The following is a 19,816-nucleotide window of genomic DNA, read 5'->3' on the forward strand; positions in this document are numbered from 1 at the left end:
TTGAATGTCCATTACTCTTCATCATTTATTCTATGTTCTGGTCAGGTAATGGCCTTGTTTTTATTCCATCTCCCATGTCTGCCTCAGCACAGGTTGCTCCTTGTACCTATCATTCTCTCTATCTCTTGGAACCCATAACTCATTCAAAGCTCAGTTAGAGTGTTACTTCCAAAAGATCTTTCCTGTTTCCTCCAGTTGTTAGTATTTCCCAATCATCTTTTATTTATTTTATATACTATATTGACTTATATATGAACATACTGTATATCTCTAGTAGAATGCAAACTCCATGAGGAAAGGAGTTGTCTCATTTTGTATATGTATTCTCAATATCTATTATAGCAGCTGTACATAGTAGGCATTTAATTGGGAAAAATTCCTATGCGTGAGACTTTGCATTATCCACACCTGAGTGCTAGCATCAGGGGTCAAAGAGAAAATATTTTTGGTTCTACGTTTGCTATCTATAATGCAAGAGAAAGCTTCATAATCCAGAGAAGTAAGGGAACCCCTTCAGCATTTCTGACCCAGATTTCTCAGGGGTGGTTTCAATACTTTCCCTCTCTCTCGCCTGCATTCAGAGGGACCCTTTCTTTTGCTAGCCTAACACATCTACAACCAAGGTGCTTGAAGAGGAGAAATGCAAATTAGGAAATGAATATTGATATCCCCAATTGAGAGCAATGTTGGAATTTCCTTGATTGAGCCAGAGCAAGATTTTTAATGCATTTAGAGAAGAGGAACTGACAGCTGTGTGACAAGGTGTGAACATGGTTGTTCTATACAGTACATACCTACAGCTTTTTTACACACACACACACACACACACACACACACCCCGTAAACTCTCCCACAGAATCAAAGATCAGTATCTGACCCCCACTCATTTCCAGCATACAGTGACAAAGTCAAGGACTGGAAACCAAAATCTTTTTGCTAATGGCAATAGTGAATTTGCTTCTATGATGCTAAAGGTACCAAGGAAATTCACAATCTTCTGGTGCTTTCCAGGCAAAAACATTAGCACAGACATACTATACAAATTATAACTCACATTAATTTTTTCAAAGCCTTGATCAGCTGTGAAGATGCTGCTACTTAGCATTACTTTAAAGATGATTTGACTGAGGTACCAAGAGAGAAAGTGACTTGTATAATAAGATCTTACAGCTAGTAAGGGGTGGAATAGGGACTTTTAGCCAGTTCTTCTAACCCTAATTTCATGCTTTCTCTTAATCACAAGACTAGGTAATAGTAGATCCTAGTGTTGCCCAATCATTTTTTATTTATTTTAAAAATATCCTATATTTACTTATCTGTTAATATAGTATATATCTGTAGCAGAATGTGAACTCCATGAGGATAGGAAGTATCTAGATCATGGGTTTTAGAATAATTGTATCATAATGTAAAAAGTCTGGACTTGGAGTGTTAGGAGATGGGGTTTTGTATTTTGACTTTGAAATTTGTTTTGTTACCTTGGGAATGTCACAATTTCTCTGGATATGAAATTTTCTCATCCATCAAAAGTAGAGGATATCTCACAGAGCTGGCATAAAGGGAAGGGTTTTATAACTATAATAGTACCACGGAATTATGCAATAATGATTATAAGAAACAGGAAAGTCAAGATCATCTAGCCTAATCCCCTATATTTTACACTTAAGGAAATGAGACCAGAGAGGGGAATGACTGGCCAAACTCATATATATAATAAACAGGAGAGCTAAGATGAGATCTTATGATTCTAAATTCAGTACTCTTTCCCTTGGAAAATTCATATTGGTAAGAAACCTGAGCTGTGAAACTGTGAAAACCTTTGATCAGAGTTCATTTCTTCCTTAACATGGTGTGCAGAAAATGGAGTCAGAGGACCTGGATATGAATACCAGTTTCCCCACTTACTACCTATATGTTCTTGGGCAAGTTGTTCAGTTTGTTCACCTACAAAATGAGAGGGTTGGACCAAATGACCTCTGAGATTCCTCCTAGCTCTAAATCTATGCTCTTTTTAGCCACATGGCCAGGCGGTGGCAGAACGGGGCCTTGAACCCTCGTGGCTGGATTCAGGATCCAAATCTCAATTGATATGCCTGGCTTGCACTTTAGAAAGAGGGCTATTATGTTGAAACTTTCAAAAGGGCTGTGATCTGTGCTCATTAAACTGAATTATGTCAATTTTACCAGACTGAAAAAAAAAATTCTATCTCAAGAATTACACTCCAGGCTAGAAACGATGTCTAATGTGAGCCTATTTTAATAGTCCTCTGTGGGGGAGGGGCAACATTTGTGGGGACCAGCAATACATTAAAAAATGGGCCATAAAAGGGCAGTGACACCAGATACCTCACAGGAGCTCTGCACGTAGGGAATATCTCTGGTTTTAATCTGCAAGCCCAGGTACTCAGTGCTACATCAGGCTAGGCGATGATTCAGAGGTGCTGAATTCTCCCTCCTGAAAGTTGTGGAAGGTATTTCAGACATTTTTTCCTTAATTCTGTGCAGTTAGCCTTCAAAGGAGGCCAAGTAACAGAAGGACTCAACCATCTTGCTACGCTGATGGAGAGAAATAAGTCACCCATCCTTATTATTAGTTTGGGGTTGAAGTACAGGAGGTGTGAAATAAAGCCACGCCACAGTGTCTGTTAACAATTATTTGCTATCAGTCACAGGGATCCTCTGAAAACTTCCATTTCAGTTGCTTTGAAATACAGACAGAAATTGGGCCTCCATTCAATCTCCACTATCCTATTAAGGACGGACCTTCCATACACCATGATGACCTCTCAATAGGTCAGCCCTGCATTGCACATTTGCAATTCAAACCCAAGGCTGGAGCCCGGGAAGGGCAAACTGGGCTCTTGATTATATTGAAGAGGTCATCATTGCTATGCAGAGTGGCAGGAGGCAGATCTCCAGCTTGGTGCATCTTAAAATTATAACATTGTCTGGATTTCTATCACTGTTCAGAACTGCATCATTACACTGATCAGAATGGTGTTACTGTTTGGATACTTTTGCACTGTTTAGAGATATATTTCTATTAAAATATTGTTGTTCACAATGGTTTAATTGTTTGAAATTTCACCTCAATTCAGAATATCTTGAATATCGCTGTTAAGAGTTCTGAACAATAGCTAGAAACGGCTTTAATTCTATGACGAAACCCGAACAGGGGATATTTGGATTCCTGGGCTTCACATGGATGTGTTGCCATACAAAAGGGAAAAAGAAAGGCAAGAAAATATTTTCACCTGCAGTGAATAAGGTCAGGCAGAGCAAAGCCTTAAATTGGCCCGGGAAAGAGAGTAGAAAAACACTGCAGAAGATCCAAATTCTGTACCCAACGAACAATGCTGGAGTTTCAATTACAAAACAGCTCTGCTACTAAAAACTGCAAAATATCAAGTCTGCAAAAATCTGTAAAAGCAAGGGAGGGGAAGTGAAAATTGAAAAAGGTACACTAATGGATCTGTCAACAGTCCAACGGTGACAAGATACATTTCTATAAAATGTCCGATGGTTAGTGAAACAGGTTTCACCATCTATAGTGCCTGAAATGTTCTGACACTCTAGAACATTATCTCCCCAAACGAATCTTGAAATAACTTGGAGGGGGTTGTGGAGAAGAAAAAGAAATGGAGTGGGGCCCTACTCAATGGACTGTTTGCAATGGTTTGGGAGGGGTGGATTTTTAAAAGGGAGATCCAGGTTCTTTAAAACAAGCTATTTTTTTCCCCCTTTTTTCCATGACAACAAAAAAGCTCTATAAGCAATACTGGCTATTAGTAGGTATGTGGAATAATACTAAGAATGGAAGATATATGAGGTCTTCTTGTACATTCAGGAATAGCTAGAAGATTTTCAATGTCTTTTTTTTTTTCTTCAATAGAATGGCCAATTGGAATTTCCTTTGGCTTTTTGCAGTTGTTCTTTGCATAAGAAAAATATTCTAGGGAGAGCAACATATCTTTAATGATTTTAGGTAATAGTATAATAGTATAATGCCAGTGACAGCCAAAGAGCTGGTGAGGAGAAGAAAATGGCTAAAAAGTAAGAAATTTATCCTTGTTTTATATTTGTGATCAAATTCAATTGCCAGTGACCAAGATGAAGGAAGAAAAGATTGATTGACAATAAGAGGCAAATGCTGTATCCCGTTTTTTTCCCCAGTAACACCCTCACCCCCATTTCTAACATAGAGTTTTAGGCTTAAGGGTCTCTGAATTTCTATCCCTGGCTTCCAAATTTCCAAATCTAGCTGCTAAAAATTCATTTTCAATTGAAGCAAAGACCATAAGCTTTCAGTCAGAAAGAGGTGATCTTCCAATTAAAAAAAAGGAATCAATTTATTTGATTGTTCCAAGTTAATTAGAGTTCTTTTTGACTTAAAACTTTAAACTGGTTTCCATCTAAAACAACTGAGTTCCTAAATAAAATTGAAGCCTGATGTAGAGAATGACTGAATGAAGCTCATTCCATGCATGTGCTATGAAACAGGAAAACTGTTCACATTTCTCTAGCATTTTACAATATTGTCATGTGCATTTCCTCATTTAAAATTCTTGAAAATTTCTTATTTAAGTCTTATGAAACCCCAGGAGGTCCACAGCATATTATCACCATTTTGCAGATTAGGAAACTGACGTTTAGAAAATGGAAAAAGTTTTCTCAAGGTTACAGAGTAAAACTTGTCTTTTGCCTCTAAGGCCAGTGTTTTATGACATCATGTCTGGCTTCTAATTTTAAACAGAAGTTTTAAAAACAAGGCCCGTTCAAGTGATTTGATACTCAATAGTAAGGACACAGGACTTGCTTTGGAATGGGGTAAAGGCATAGTTGGATTCAAAAAGTCAGCATACTTCTTTTACTCTAACTTTAAAATTACTTATGTGAATATGCTTTCCAACTCAGATAGGATAAGGTTATTAAATGGCATGATAGAATCAATCCTGAGTTAATACTATATCTTTCCTTCATATTATAACTAGACAAATATTTTGGGCCATATCATTCCTCGACTCAAAAATTTTCAGTGACTCCCTATTGTCCTCAAAATAAGGTTCACACTCTTTTGCCTGGAATTCAAGATAATCTACAATCTGGTAGTAAACTTTTCCAGGCATATCCCACATTCCCTTACTCTACACAACATGACCTCTCTGCCTCCCAAGCATATCCTGCATGTTCTCACTTCCACACCTTTGCTTAAATTGTTCTTTATGCCTGAAATGTCTTTCCTTCTCTTCCTCTACTGAATTCCTACCCTTCTTTTAAAGATGAACCCAAAGACCACCTCCTCCAGGAAGATTTCCCTGATTCTTTGTCAGTGACTATGCTCCTTAGACTTCAAATAGCACCTTATACTTCTCTGAAGTACCACCATAGTATTTTGTGTTAGTCCTATGTTGAATCTTCTCTCATTGCAAGACTGTGAGCTCCTCAAAAGCAGGAACCATGTCTTAATTTAAATTTGTTTCTTTCCTAATGTTTCCCAAAATATTTTGCACATTAGACACATTAAAAAAAATGACAATAATAGTTAGTATTTATAACGTTCTTTAAGGTTTGCAAATGAATTTTATGATGTCTCATTTGATCCTAACAATAATCCTGGGACGTAGATGCTATTATTCCCATTTTTGCATGAAGAAATTTGAGCTGCTAGGTTAATTGATTGTCCACGGTCACACAGATAGGATGTACCTACGCGAGGATTTGAACTCAGGTCTTTCTGACTCCAAGTCTAGCACTCTAACTAAGATGTTACTCAGCTGCCAATAACTTTTTTTTTTTTGGTAAAGGTTTGTGGAATCGAATTAAACCAATTTTAAAGCATCCTTTGCATGCATGTTCATACTATCAAGTGTAAAAGATGAAGTGGATGGGTTCTTTCCTGTTAGGATACATTGAGGTCTAACAAGCGCCATTTAGAAACCTCAGAGATCTTGTACATCTCATGGCTTGGGGGAATGAGGCACCAAATCAGGAAGGCTAGACCCAGGGCACTGAGTGATGCAATAATAAGAGCTAGGAGTAAAATCTAGGTTTCCTAGTCTAGTGCTTCATTGTTACCATGCTATGCTTTTATTTTCACTGGGAAAGAAGGCACTCACAGTCTCTTCTTGTCTTCCCTCTCACTCCTCTTAATGACAACACAAAAGCAAGATTCTCTACCTTAATCCACCATAGAGGGGCCATTCTGGGGACAAATTGAAATAGGTATCCCAAACCCACCATGTCTATTTCTGGATATCACATGTATTAATGATATCTATACTCTGAATACCCATGTTACTTTGCCCAAGGGGGCACTGGGAGAGTGTCCGGGTAGGCACCTGGACTCCAGAAAGGATAGTTACTATGGGTAAGAGAAGCCAATTTTCACAGACCCCTGCCCTTTCACAGACACCATGGAGTAGGCCAGGGACAGACTGACAGCAGGAACTCTGAACTTCCTTGCCTTTGTAGGCTTAAGCCAAAGTCTTAATGTTATTTGAAGACAGTTTTTTGTCTGTGAATATTTATAACAGTGTGAAAAATCCGGGACAGCTGGTAATGCATTTTGAAGTGTGCTAACAACACTGTATCAAACAGCTTTCTATTGATCACATAATGCTTTTTGTGGCTAAGCATTTCATACGCAGGGCTTATACATTTTGAATAAGAACTTCAAGTACCTTTTGCTTCAAGCGGTTTTTCACCTCTTTTATTCCCAGTTTTGCATGATCTTTTGCCTGCATGAAAAATTAATTTAAGTTAAAAATCCCTTTCTGTTTCCAGCAGCGACTGCTTGATTTTGGTCCACCGTGAACCACCTTCTCTGATTACTAGGAACAGGGAAGGAAAAAAATGGAATGATCAGGTGAAAACATAATGGTTAGAAAAACAAATACAGAGCTCAGAGGTTAAGGGGAAAAAATCCCTTACAGATACTATAAAGATTTTGCTTTTTGTGGTTCAATGGCACAAAAATACATCCCCCCAATCCCAAATAATAATCCACCCTCTCCTCCCCCTCTACCAAAGCTCAGCTTCTTTTGCTCTAATTATTTATCTCAGTTGCACAGGGATACAATGCACAGGTCCCCTGTAACAGGGGACCAACCGACAGGATTCTGCAGGACTGGAATACCAGTGAAATTTCACGATGTTAGGGCTGAAAACCCCAAGCTGTCATTGATGGGTTGGAGCAGATACCTCAACCACTATCATCGGGTTGTTTCCCAGAAATTTTTCTCTTTAGATATAATTTATATCCCCAGGTTTTTTGCCTTCATGTCATTTTTTAGCTTGGTATGGATAAACTTGGCAATCATGACTCACCTTAGAAATCACCACAATTTCAGTTATTCACTAGTCACTAAAAGGATGAATGAAATTAGGTGGGCATCAGCTATCCAAGCAAGAGAGAGCAACTGCCAGGGGAAATATTTGAGGCTGATAAGAAATGTGAAGATCACGAATCTGAGTGAGTCTCCTATTTTCCATCAGGCTGAGAGATAACTGGACTTTAAAACACTGTTCCTACAAGCTTATAATAAGCTAGAAAGTGACAATGAATACAATAGTCTAGATCTCATAATTAGCAGCCTTCAATACCTTGTAAAATAGCCGCTTCATTTGAAAAAATAAAATAAAAAATTAGAGATGGAAAAAATGCTTATTAGGATCTGGCCTCCATTGTCTCTCTTTTCTCTTTCCCCATGCAGGCTCTGAGATGAATTATAGGCAGATATTTCACAATATTTCTCAAAATTATTAATTGGTTACACTGATAACATAGCCAGTGTTATAGAAATGATATTTTAAGCAGAACAGGAAGCAGAATGATACTGAGGAGAAATATGTGTTGGGTGAAAAATCAAATGATATAGTAGGGTTCTATGTCTTCATGTTGGGGATCAGGCCAAAATGTATTAATATTATTAGGTGACATTATTGAGGAAAAATAGTATTTGGGCTGTATATTACAATTATTACAGAAGCTTAGTTTGAAAATCTAAAATTTAAAAGGGTCCCCCTTTTTTCATTCAAACTTTGTAAGATGATGTCTTAAATTAACCAAGGGTATTCCCCCTTTGAAAAAAACAAACATGCAAAAAAACCCAACACCAAATGCCAACAGGTTGCTAATGAAAGAATAATGCTTCATATTTCCAAATGGTCTTAATTCTTCAGGAACTAGCATATCAGGTCTGAGAAGTCTTTTGCAATTAAGGATCATGTATTTATTTAAATACTGTCACTTGGAGAGCCCCCCAAAGTCAAAAGAAGTTTGGTTTTGTTTCCATGTCCCACAGCAGTACTTACAAACTTATAGACAGTCTTCATAGCAGGGTTAGCCTTAGTTTTGACAGTATTCAAAATTGCTCCACTTCCTTTCTATAATGAAAAAAGCAATTAGCCATTTCTACTGCAGACACCAACACTCATCTCTTATCTTGAACCAAATTAAATCAAGTTACAAGTACATCTGCTATAAGACAAATATGCTTAAGTGGAAATTTACATCAAGCATTACTCATAGGCTTTGTTAATAAGGATACTTGGTATTTTGAGGGAAACACTGATTTGCTTTAAATTCTAGGTTAGAAGGATCTTTGAGATTAGGCTTTTGGTTTGTCATTGTCCATCTTAATCATAGAGCTGGAATAGACTTTAAAACACAGAATATCAAAATGTAGGGATTATAGAATGTTAAAGGTAGAGGAGCCCTTTAAGTGCAGAATATTATAGTTAGAAAGAGTCTTGGAAAATAAAATGCAAGAATACAGAACATAAATGTTAGAGGCAGAAATAACTTTAGTTATCAATCTCTTATATTTAGAGTACAGATTCACAGAATTTTAGAATTGGAAGAGACCTAAGATACCATCTAGCACAAACCCTTCATTTAACATAAAGAAGTAAATTAATGCCTTGAGAAGGGAAATGACTCCCCCAAAATCACACGTACACTATTTAATGTTGGAGCTGGGACTAGAACCCAAATCTCTAAGCATTGAGTCCAGAACACTTCTCTTGTTATAAATAGAATTTGTGAAAATTCTTTTGAGAGAGTATCTTGTACCATTGGTCAGTAACTTCTCAGAATACTCCTACATACCTGGAACAAGTCTAAAAGAAGTAGAAGATAATCCCCTACCTGCTAACATATAGCTGGAGCCGACAAGTCAGTTCCAGATTAGCTTGAGCTACAGAGTCATGTTGAAAGTACACTACCCTCAGCTGTGTACCTGCCTCTCCTTGCCCTGGTTATCTGCTCTGGGTTCTTTATATCACAGGAATGCAGGCTTTCTTACCATCTAAATGTTGAGAAAAAGGGAAGAAGGGGTATGTCAAGAAATCTAACTACTAGTTAAGCAGAAATTCCCCAAGGCATGTTGTATGGACAATATGTGGGGTACAATCACTCAATCGGAACTTTTATCATTTATCTTATAAACTTCTGGGAAAAGAAATAGTAAAGAGCACTTGACTTGGCATCAAAAGATTTGAGTTTCATTCCCTGATCACTCAGCCTGTTTTGCTTTTTTACAAAAATGGCGACATTTCTTGCCCTGTCTTGGTCAGACCCTGCTGGTCAGACTCGAGGACCACAAATTCTCTTTGAGGTCACTTAATCCAGCCCCCCCTTTTCCCAGATGAGCTAACTGAGAGCTAGTGAAGGATAGTGCCTTGGCCAAGTTACACAGGCAGTAAATAATGGAGCCAGGATTAGGATCCTCTCATTTCATCTCCCAAGGCCTTTCCATTGGGGCATGCTGTCTCAAAAGAAGATAACAGAGGGAAAATGCTTTGTACACTTCTACGAAGAGAGACAGGAGATATGAGTTCAAGTCCCAAATCTAACCCTAGTTATATGAGCAGGGGCAAATCATATTTCTATGTGATGTGTAACATGGGGTTAATAATTCCCATAACTTACAGGATTGTTGTGAAGAAGCCGTAAATATATAAATATATGTTTGAAGCCATAAATATATAAATGAACTGTTTTTAAATATGAGCTCTTATAATTCATAGATATGACAGTGGAATGATTCTACAGTAGAAAAAGTAAAACAAATCTTAAATTAAGGTAGGGTTATTATTTAACACACCTACCTACATTAAGCATTCCAAAGTTTAACTGAAAAATGCTTACATTGTTACAACTGTATCTAGAAGGTATTATAATGATTCGAAAACAGTAAGACTGGAAATTTTCCACCCACTCACCCATTTCATCCTACTTTCCAAAAGAGGTTGGCAGCCTGTTAAATAATGTTTGAGTATTAAAATGCCCTCCATCCATCAATCAATCAACAAATATTTATTGAATATCTGCTTTGAGCCTAATATTGTTTTTAGATCAATGAAGAAGTATTATACTGCTTTGAAATAGGAACAAAAATATTTAACTAGGGTTTTATAATTTTCTGAACTTATAACAATCCTAGTGGGAAAGACCAATAGAAAGTATTTTTCTCATTCTATAGATGAAGAAACTGAAACCCAGAGAGATAAGGTACAAGAGCCTTACCCGAGGTCATGGAATCCTAGAACCTTGGACTAAGAAGTACCTGGTATTTGTACAAAAGACAAAACCAGGAGTGATGGGCAGAAGTTATATGGAGGCAGACTGCAGCTTGACATAAGGCAAGACTTTCTAACAAATGAGACTATTTAAACAGTCAAGGGTTTATCTAAGGAGGTAATGAATTGCCCATCATTGGAGGTCTCTAAGCAGAGAAAAGATGGTCATACATTAGGAAGCCTGTAGAGAGGATTTAGGAAGAGACTGACTTAGATGAATTCTGGAGATAGTCCAATCTTGTGCCTAATTAACGACTAATTATAGGTGATTCAGGACTTGAGCTCATGTCTTCTATTTTTCTAGTGTAGTGTGTTTTCTATCACCTAGAGCTCTCTCTTATTCTTCTCATAGTATTGGTATCAGCATTATCTACAGTAATTCCAATTTCTATAGTATTTTAAGATCTACATAGTGCTTTCCTTTCATCAATCTGGTGAAGTCATTAGCACAAGCAACTTTACTTATTTTACAAAAGAATAAACTGAGAGGACAAGGAGAGTGACATGGCCCAAGGTCACAGAGTAGACTATCAGAGCTGTGCTTCAAACCCAGGTGTTTTGAGTCCAAGTTTAGTGCTATTTCTACTAACCCATGCTGCCTCTGATACATCATCTTCAAGTGGCTCAAGTCTGCAGAGGAGAACTTGGGCCACAAATGGAAAAGCTTATAGAAGTTTTTTGATTATTTTGTTAAACTTCATATTTCATTGATGAGAAAAATGTGGCCTATTGCTCTTACTTGTATCTACTCATCAAACAGTTATTAACATTTATCTACAATGTGCCAAATACCATGCTAAAGTGCTGGGAGCACACACACACACACAATTTCCTTTGTCTTCAAGGAGTTTATGCAAATAAATGTAACTAGAAAATATATACAAAGTAGATATACTACTTTGCCACTCTATTTCTAAAAAGAAAGGAAGACATCCCCCCCCCCAACCATAGTACAAAAAAAAAGAATTCTTTTAAGATTTCCAAAACATATCCTTAAAATGCACAAGTAATGTCTAAGAATATAGTTCTAATAAAATAACAAGCATTTGCCTCCAATAACATTAAGAAGATAAGCACTTGGAGCAATTAGGTCTCCATCTTTCCAGAAATTGCCACTAATAAAAATTAATAAATAAAACAATTTCACATGATAAACATAATTACACTAGGATCTGGCAACTGAACACCCGTAATTCTTCTCTGACATAACATTCAACATGTTTGAGCTGGATTCTCTCTAATAGAAAGTTGAGAAATTATTTCTTCTTTCTCCCTGCTGAGAGATGGCTTCAGAGAGTCCTATTCTTCTATTTGCCAACTGGCGTGAAAATGACCTGGCATTTTAAACAAAAGCAACTTCAGATTAAAGAGCCAGATGGTTGCATACTAACAATGTGCTTGTGGGTGGTGGTGGTGGTACAAACACTCACAAAGGGGGGTAATGAGAAAGGAGACATCAACTGGAATGGTCATTCACTTACCCTCACGGTAGAGAGCCACTGGTGATACAGTTTATCACTCCCTAGGGAAAGAGAATTAAAATAAGATATCATTTAATTATCTACTATACTCCTATCCCAATTACTCATTCTGGCAGAGAAGTGACCTTGTGTTCATGAAGGCCATACCTGAGGAGCACATGTTATAGCAGATAATACAATGAATGCTACAGAGGGTTCAAATACTAGTCCAGGGATAGCATGTAGATCTGTACCCAGAAAAACAGGCTAGCTATTTGAAAAGGTTCATAACTAGAGATCTGGCTACCAGCAGATACATATCTTTAGTAACCCACAATTTATTCATTGTCTACTGAAGGTTAGGGGAATTGGATGGGCAAGGATGGGAGGGAATAGCCAAATGATTAAATTATGCAACTTTTGGATCCAAAGATCTTTTGAATCAAGTTGCTCTCAGGACTTTTCTATTTCCTTTTCCATACAAGGTCCTTAGAAAGGTCAAAACATGGAAATTCTTTATGTCCTAGACTAGTGATAGGGAAGGTAGAGAGAGAAGACAGTGATCCTGAACTTTCATGACCATGGGATGAGTTAAAAGACTGGTAATTAAACAAGTAGAGCTAGAACAGCAATTTGGAAAATTAAGTTTTAATCCCACCTCTGTAAAAGTTCATTGTGTCTTAAAAAAGTCACTTTGCCTTTCTGGGCCCTAGTTTCCTCAGTGGAAAAATTGGACTATATGTTCTAACAGTCTTGTTCTAGTTCCAATATTCTAGGTATTGAGGTCTATTTCTGTTCTAACATTCTATTTTCCAAGATATGTTTAGGCTATGAAAGTCCATGATTTTTTCTCAGCTCAGGAAAAGTAAATGATTTAAATAAAAATATTTTACATAAAAGCAACTTTATTATAAAAGAGAGGTATATTTCTGTTTATCATTAGAGAATCATAGACTCTTAAACCTGGGGGTGGGGGGATACTAAGAAATCATCTAATCCAGATTCTTATCTGATACATGAACTCTCTCTATAATTAGAAAATGGAAAAGTGATAAATTAACCCTTTCAAGCATCACTTGTAAAAGGAAGTCATTTTACATAAACATAACTAATTACAAGCCATAAGGAAGGAAAAATCAGGCTCCAAAAGAAAAAGAAGGTCATGTTATAGCTTAGAATGTATGTCTTGCTTTATACTACCTGACTACAATTGAGAAAAAAGAAACACTTCTTACCAGCATACTCTCCCATATTTATCTCTTCTTCAAAGACATCACTGAAGCCTTCTCCAGAGTTAAGAAGATCCAAGCGGCCATCAATAAACTAGAAAAAGGAGACAAAAACAGGGATGTAATATAATATTACCTATCTTTTAATACCCATTGCCAGTGCTACCACTTTCATGAAACCTTCACTATTTTTTCCACTATTTGGAGACTATCACCTACTTCTTGGATTTCACATAGCACTTTGTATCTTATGTGTGTGTGTGTATATATATATATATATATATATATATATTTTTTTTTTTTTTTTGCATTATGGCTATTTGTATACATGTTTCCATTTCCCTGGTAGAATATGAATTCCTTGAATTTATATATCATATATTATTCGTCTTTGTATTCATAGAATCACAGAATCTGAGAACTCTGAAGGATTTCAGTGGTCATACAGTCAGTCAGCAGATAAACATTTATGAAGCACAAGTGCCAGGTATTGTGTTAAGTGCAGTGGATACAGAAAAAAGCAAAAGATGGTTCATGCATTCAAGGAGATTCCAATCCAATGGAAGAAACAACATGTAAACAACTATATTCAAACAAGCCATATACAGATTTGGAAAGAATCAAGAGAAGGAGGTCATTAGTCTAACCCATATATGAAGGAATCGCTTTCATAACATATTCAATCAGTGTTTTTCTAGCCCTTGCTTGAAGATCTACAAGCAGGAGGGATCTTGTTGAGGCATCATTCCACTTGTGGGAAGCTTTAATTGCTGGGAAGTTTTTCTGTCACTGAACTTAAATTAGCTTTTGTAACTTCTGCCCACTGCTCCTGGATTTGCCCTTTTGGGTCAAACAGAACAAGTTTGATCTCTCCTTTATGTAACAATCTTTCAAACACAGCAATCATGGCATCTCCATGTTTTCTTTTTGTTCAGGCTAAAAATGACTAGTTCTTTCAATCAATCCTTATTTCATGGACCCAAAGTCCTTCAGTGTCCTGGCTATCCTCCTTTGGAGAATCTTCAGTTTATTAATGTTCACCATAAATCAAAATACTTACAACTGAACCTGATCTTCCAGACAAAATCTGACAAATGAGGTTTATTATTTCTCTGTTCCTGGAATCCCTGACCAAGACGACTTTCATTTTTTTTGGTCTGCCACATTATACCTGATTTGACTCATATAGAACTTAAGATTCCTCAATTTTTATTTTTATTTTTTTTGCTAAGGCAATTGGGATTAAGTGCCTTGCCCAGGTTACACAGCTATGAAGTGTTAAGTGACTGAGCCCAGATTTGAACTCAGGCCCTCCTGACTTTAGGGCTGGTGCTCTATCCACTACTAGCTGCCCATCCCCTCTCAATAATTTTTAAATCAAGTGCTGTCTAATCATGCCTCTCCCATCTTATATCTATAGAATTAATGTTTTGTGCCAAGTGAAGAATTTACACTTATTATCACATTCATTTTATTAGAGTCAGGGCAATGTGTAATATGTCAAGATCCTTTTGGAAACTGATTCTGGCTTTCATTTTGTTCGTTATCACTCCCAATTTCATGTCATCTGCAAATCTGATAAACATACCATTTATTCCATTATCCAAGTCATAGGAAAAAAAAAAAAGTTAAATAGCACAGAACTATATACAACTCCCTACGGTCCTCCACTGGAGAACTGCTGTCATGATGACACTGAACCATTAATAACAACTCTTTGAGTCTGGCCATCCAACCACTTTAAATCTGTTGGACTGTTTTATCATCTAATTCACAGTTCTCCGGGGCCTTTTACATAGTAGGTGTTCAATAAAGGCCTGCTGAATTGAACTGTCTCAGTGTAGGATTACAAAAGAAAATCCTTCTTCTGTGATTAACAGGCTTTCTAAGGTGATTTAATGTACAATAAGAAAACATAATACAAATCTTGTATTATAGATGAATATAATTATGACATGTAAAAATTTCTTAGACCTATATGTAAAGAGCACTACATTGGAGTCAGAAAATCAAGAGCTCTAATGTATGACTTTGCCATGGGAATGTGGTCCAAGTTATAGCCCATAGGACTATCTGAGCAAAGGTTTCTTAATAGTGACCCTACCTCTTCTACTTCATAGTTAGATGATCCAGTTAATCACTTCCCTTTCTCTGACCATTGGCTTTCTTTTCTCTTAAATAAAGGATTAAACAAGATAAACTCTAAGGGTTATGTCCCTTCTAGCTTGAAATCTGATGATCCTTTTATTATTTCATTGGGTTTTAATATGGAAACCATTTTTTTTAAAATTGTGAAGTGCTAAAGAAATAGGAGCTATTGTTACAGCTTTAAAAAAGTAATCATTAGAACACATTAAATTATTTACCTAATGGTATTTCATGTATTTTTAAAAGTCTAAAATAGGTTGAACTTAGAAGGTTGTAACTCCTTGAATTTTTACTCTAGAAGGATGCATTTTTCTGGGGACTACTCCATAGAGATAATCTGAAGAGTTGTGTGTACCTGTTTAAACAACTGAAGCTGTATGGCATTCTGAAGGAATTGCCTCATGGCACTGGAACGATGAGATACAAAGGTTTCTTCAGAAAATGTTATTGGTTCCTCCTGGAAAGGGAAGGACAAAAAGGAAGGGGGAAAGAGGGAAAGAAATATTAGACTTGGCTGACTAATTAAGGCCAAACAGGAATGACATTCAACAGATACAAAAGACAACAAAAGTGTGATGGAACCTACATTCCAACCAGTTATAAGTCATGGATAGTTAGTGAGATAAATATACATTTACACTTGCATTTTATATGTATATGTATATATGCCCATGAACATGTACACATGTGTATATTTCTACCTATATTTCCTAAAGATCAAGATATGTAAAAGGATTCCTAGTGAAAGACAGACTCAGATTCTAGCACTGACTGTCACAAACTTGCTGTATGACTTTGGGCAAATTACTTCTCTTCATGGCTTCTCAAATTATTCCTTTATACAATGAAAGAATTGGATTATATATTCTATAAAGTCTCTTTCAGGTGGGACATTCTATATGCTAAAATTGTCACCTTTTTGGACTCTATGTGCTAAGGCTCATATAATTTGAGATTTCTATGTTTTATATGTTTTATATTCTAACATTTTACATTATTTTATGTTCTAAAATCCTTTAACATTCTATGTTTTGAGACATTGCTGAATGTCTTTTCTAGTTTAACATTCTAGTTCTCTAGTCCTTTCCATCTCCAATATCTATGATTCTAATAGTATCCAAACTACCATGTACCAGCCCTAGAACATTTTGCTAATCTTACTCCCTTGCTGAGGAAATTTGATTTGTCAAACTACTTTTGAATAGCTCAATAAAATCCTCTGGTTTTGTATATTCAACACCTTAAATCTTCTTTGAACAGATTCAGAGGGTTAACCTACACAAACAAGTCTTTAATTTCTGTGGTGTGTTCTCAGTTCAGAAAGATTAGACTTTTATATCTTGAAAAGAATGAAATCTCTCCCTTTCCCAGGCTTGTTGGCAAAAGACAGATTGTTTTGAAGCTCTACTTTCATCTTGTTTTAATGAGTTATGTTAATGTTGAAGTCTGCTGTGTAGCTGCCATCAGGCCACATATTTCCTCCATGCTTAAATCTATACAGCCTGAATTAGGTAAGGAAAGACATTTATTAAATAAGAAAAACAGCCACGACAAAGAACCAGAAGATTTTGGCTTGTGTAAAATTAATTTTGAGTTCTTTTAGTGCATCCACCAAAATGTTCAAAGCCTTTTGGCTGGAGAGAGCTTCCATGTTCAACAGCTGTGGGAGGCATGCCAGTCAGCAGGGACTGACTGAAGCACATCTGGGATTCACAGGCCTATTTGGGTTTTAGTTCCTGAACCATCCCTAGTTTATGGATCTGAACTAGAGTGATCAGTTTTAGCTTCAGAATTCTAGCACAACAGGTAAACAATTCAGGTAGTATTTTTCTAGGAGACAGGTGAGAGCAAGTGATTCAAAGAGTCCCAGACTCAGAGTATTAGAACTGGAGGAGACTTAAGAACAAAGAAAATTAGCTGATTTTAGAAATCATCTATTCTAGTCCATTAATCTTTTGGGAGAGGGACACTGAAGCCCAGGGAATGAAACTCGGTCATTCAACATACACTTATTAATTGAATATGAATAAGGAACTGTATTAGGTGCTAGAGATGTAATAATAATGGAATTATTTTTGCTCTCATCTCAATTAAACAAACATTTTTTGAGTCCTTTTGTTCTGCTGAGTAGATATAGCATGAAGGCAGAAAAATAAAATAAAATTTGAAGAAAAATCAGAACACTATCAATGAAGAGGATCAGGAAAGATTTCTGAGAGGAGGTGTTAGCTGAGTTAATCCTTGGAAGAGACTTAAGGTTTGGAGAGCAGGAGTGAAGAGGGAGTACATCCCAGGTAAAGGGGCAGACTTAAAACAACTTTAAATTTTAAGTGGCACTAAGATTTAACAGATGAATTGGGTCTAGAAAAGTGCTTTGCAAACCAGAAAAAACTCTATGTAAATATGAGTAATTATTTTTATTCTGTAGGGGAAAAGTGGCCATCACTTATGGCCTTATACCAATGTAGTTAGGGCTTTCATCATACCGAGATGATTAAGTCTATGATGGGGACATGCTAATGAGAAAGGATGAAAACGTGTTTTGTCCATGAGGTGCTGCAGTGATGAGCAGCACTAATGGAATAGATTTCAGAGAATTTGTGGGGAGTGTTAAGTTGGAGAGATGCTGTTGTTCAGTTCTCTTTGTTAAAGAGCTTTTCTCAAGTCAGAGTGATTCTTTCCATATTCATTGTGTTGGGGAGTACATCGAGCCTTTTTTTTTTCTATGCTAACTTATATGAAAATTTTATTTCTAATTACACTTTTTTTTTGATAGCCTTTTATTTACAGGTTATATGTATGGGTAACTTTACAGCATTGACAATTGCCAAACCTCTTGTTCCAATTTTTCCCCTCCTTCCCCCTACCCCCCCCCAGATGGCAGGATGACCAGTAGTACATCTAGTCTTTTAAAAGAAAACTGATAAAATACACAATTTGAGTCTACATAATCACTAATTGTTCAGATAAATTAACAGTGTATATGGGGAAAAAGTATCCTCACATGAGAAAACATTACTACATAAACATGCTGAAAACAATAATTACTATATTATAATTATAAACAGCACATCTGAATGGTGTTTCTAAAAAGTACTCTATTGCAATTATTATTCACAACTGCCTGGATAGTAGGCAGTGTAATATAGTAAAAAGAGCATGAGCTTTGGACTCAGGACCTACATTCAAGTTCTGTTTCTGACTCTGTTTATATGACTTAACCAACCACCCCTGGATCTCACTTTCTTCATCATATATAAAAATGAAAAAACTGAATTAAATGGCTTCTGAAGTTCCTTTTAGCTCTAGCTCTGGCCTATTCTTTCCATTTCACAGATTAGGAAACTGAAGCTAAGGAAACAGAAATAACTTGCCCAGAGTCAATTAAGATGTGGCTGAGGCAGAATTCAAACCTCAATTTTTTCTGATTCCAATTCAAGTTATTTTTCTACTATTCTACTCCAGCAACATAATCACCTTGAAGGTAAGGACAATATTGTTTTTCATCTTTGTATTAACAGTATTAAATACAAGACCCAGCATATAACTTAAAATTTAATAAAAAATAATATTTTGAAAGTCAACAGAATGGATTCAAACAGAAAGTTTTAAATGCTTTCTTTTTTTCAGCCCAGACCAGGAATAATGTCTGTTCTATAGTAGTTCAATGAATGAATGAATGAATTCCTTGGGACCTAGGAGCAATGGTGGGAAGTATGATGGGCATGAATAAGTGTAACATATTAAGATCACACAATGTTTTAGAGTTAGAACAGACTTCAGTATCTCTCATTATAGAGATAAAGAACTCAAGGCCCAGAGTGGTAAACTGAATTGTTTAACTTTACTCAAATAATAAGAATATAAATTTATACAATCTTTACTATGAGCCAGGTACTGTGCTAACTAAATGTTTTATAATTATTATCTGATTTGATCCTCACAACAACCTTAAGAAATAGGCGCTATTATTATTCCCACTTTACAGATGAGGAAATGAAGGTAAGCAGAGTTTAAATAACTTGAGCAGGGTCACACAGTATTCTGAGGCTGGATTTTATCACAAATCTTCCTGACTTGAGGCTTGGTGCACTAACCACTATGCTACTTTCTAATTCAAAACTTCTCACTCAATGTGTGCTCCCTTCTTTTATCTAGGGATTGTTTGTAAGGCATGGAATGATATAAAGGAATATAGGAAGGGAAAATGAGATAAGTCAAATGCATAGTGTAGATGATTTAAAATCAAATTGTGGTGATTGGAACCACTAAAATTTACATTATATATAATTAGCATAATAGAGCATAATTATAGCATAAATTATATGACTTCAAATGGATGTTTACTGTAGCAAGGCAATTTTTTTATATCTTTCTAGCTGACTCACTTTCCCACTC

The 19,816-nt window shown here is 36.3% G+C and overlaps 1 protein-coding gene across 1 annotated transcript in view; it reads right to left on the reverse strand.

The window, feature by feature from the left end:
- DENND1A (DENN domain containing 1A) overlaps positions 1 to 19,816 on the reverse strand; it is a 645,990-nt gene that overhangs the window by 89,042 nt on the left and 537,132 nt on the right. The window contains 5 exon segments of the mRNA XM_031954278.1: positions 6,681 to 6,737; positions 8,314 to 8,385; positions 12,063 to 12,103; positions 13,277 to 13,364; positions 15,774 to 15,875. Coding sequence (XP_031810138.1) covers positions 6,681 to 6,737; positions 8,314 to 8,385; positions 12,063 to 12,103; positions 13,277 to 13,364; positions 15,774 to 15,875 — 360 coding nt within the window.

The sequence above is a fragment of the Sarcophilus harrisii genome, chromosome 2 (genome assembly GCF_902635505.1).
Source record: "Sarcophilus harrisii chromosome 2, mSarHar1.11, whole genome shotgun sequence".
Taxonomy (NCBI): domain Eukaryota; kingdom Metazoa; phylum Chordata; class Mammalia; order Dasyuromorphia; family Dasyuridae; genus Sarcophilus; species Sarcophilus harrisii.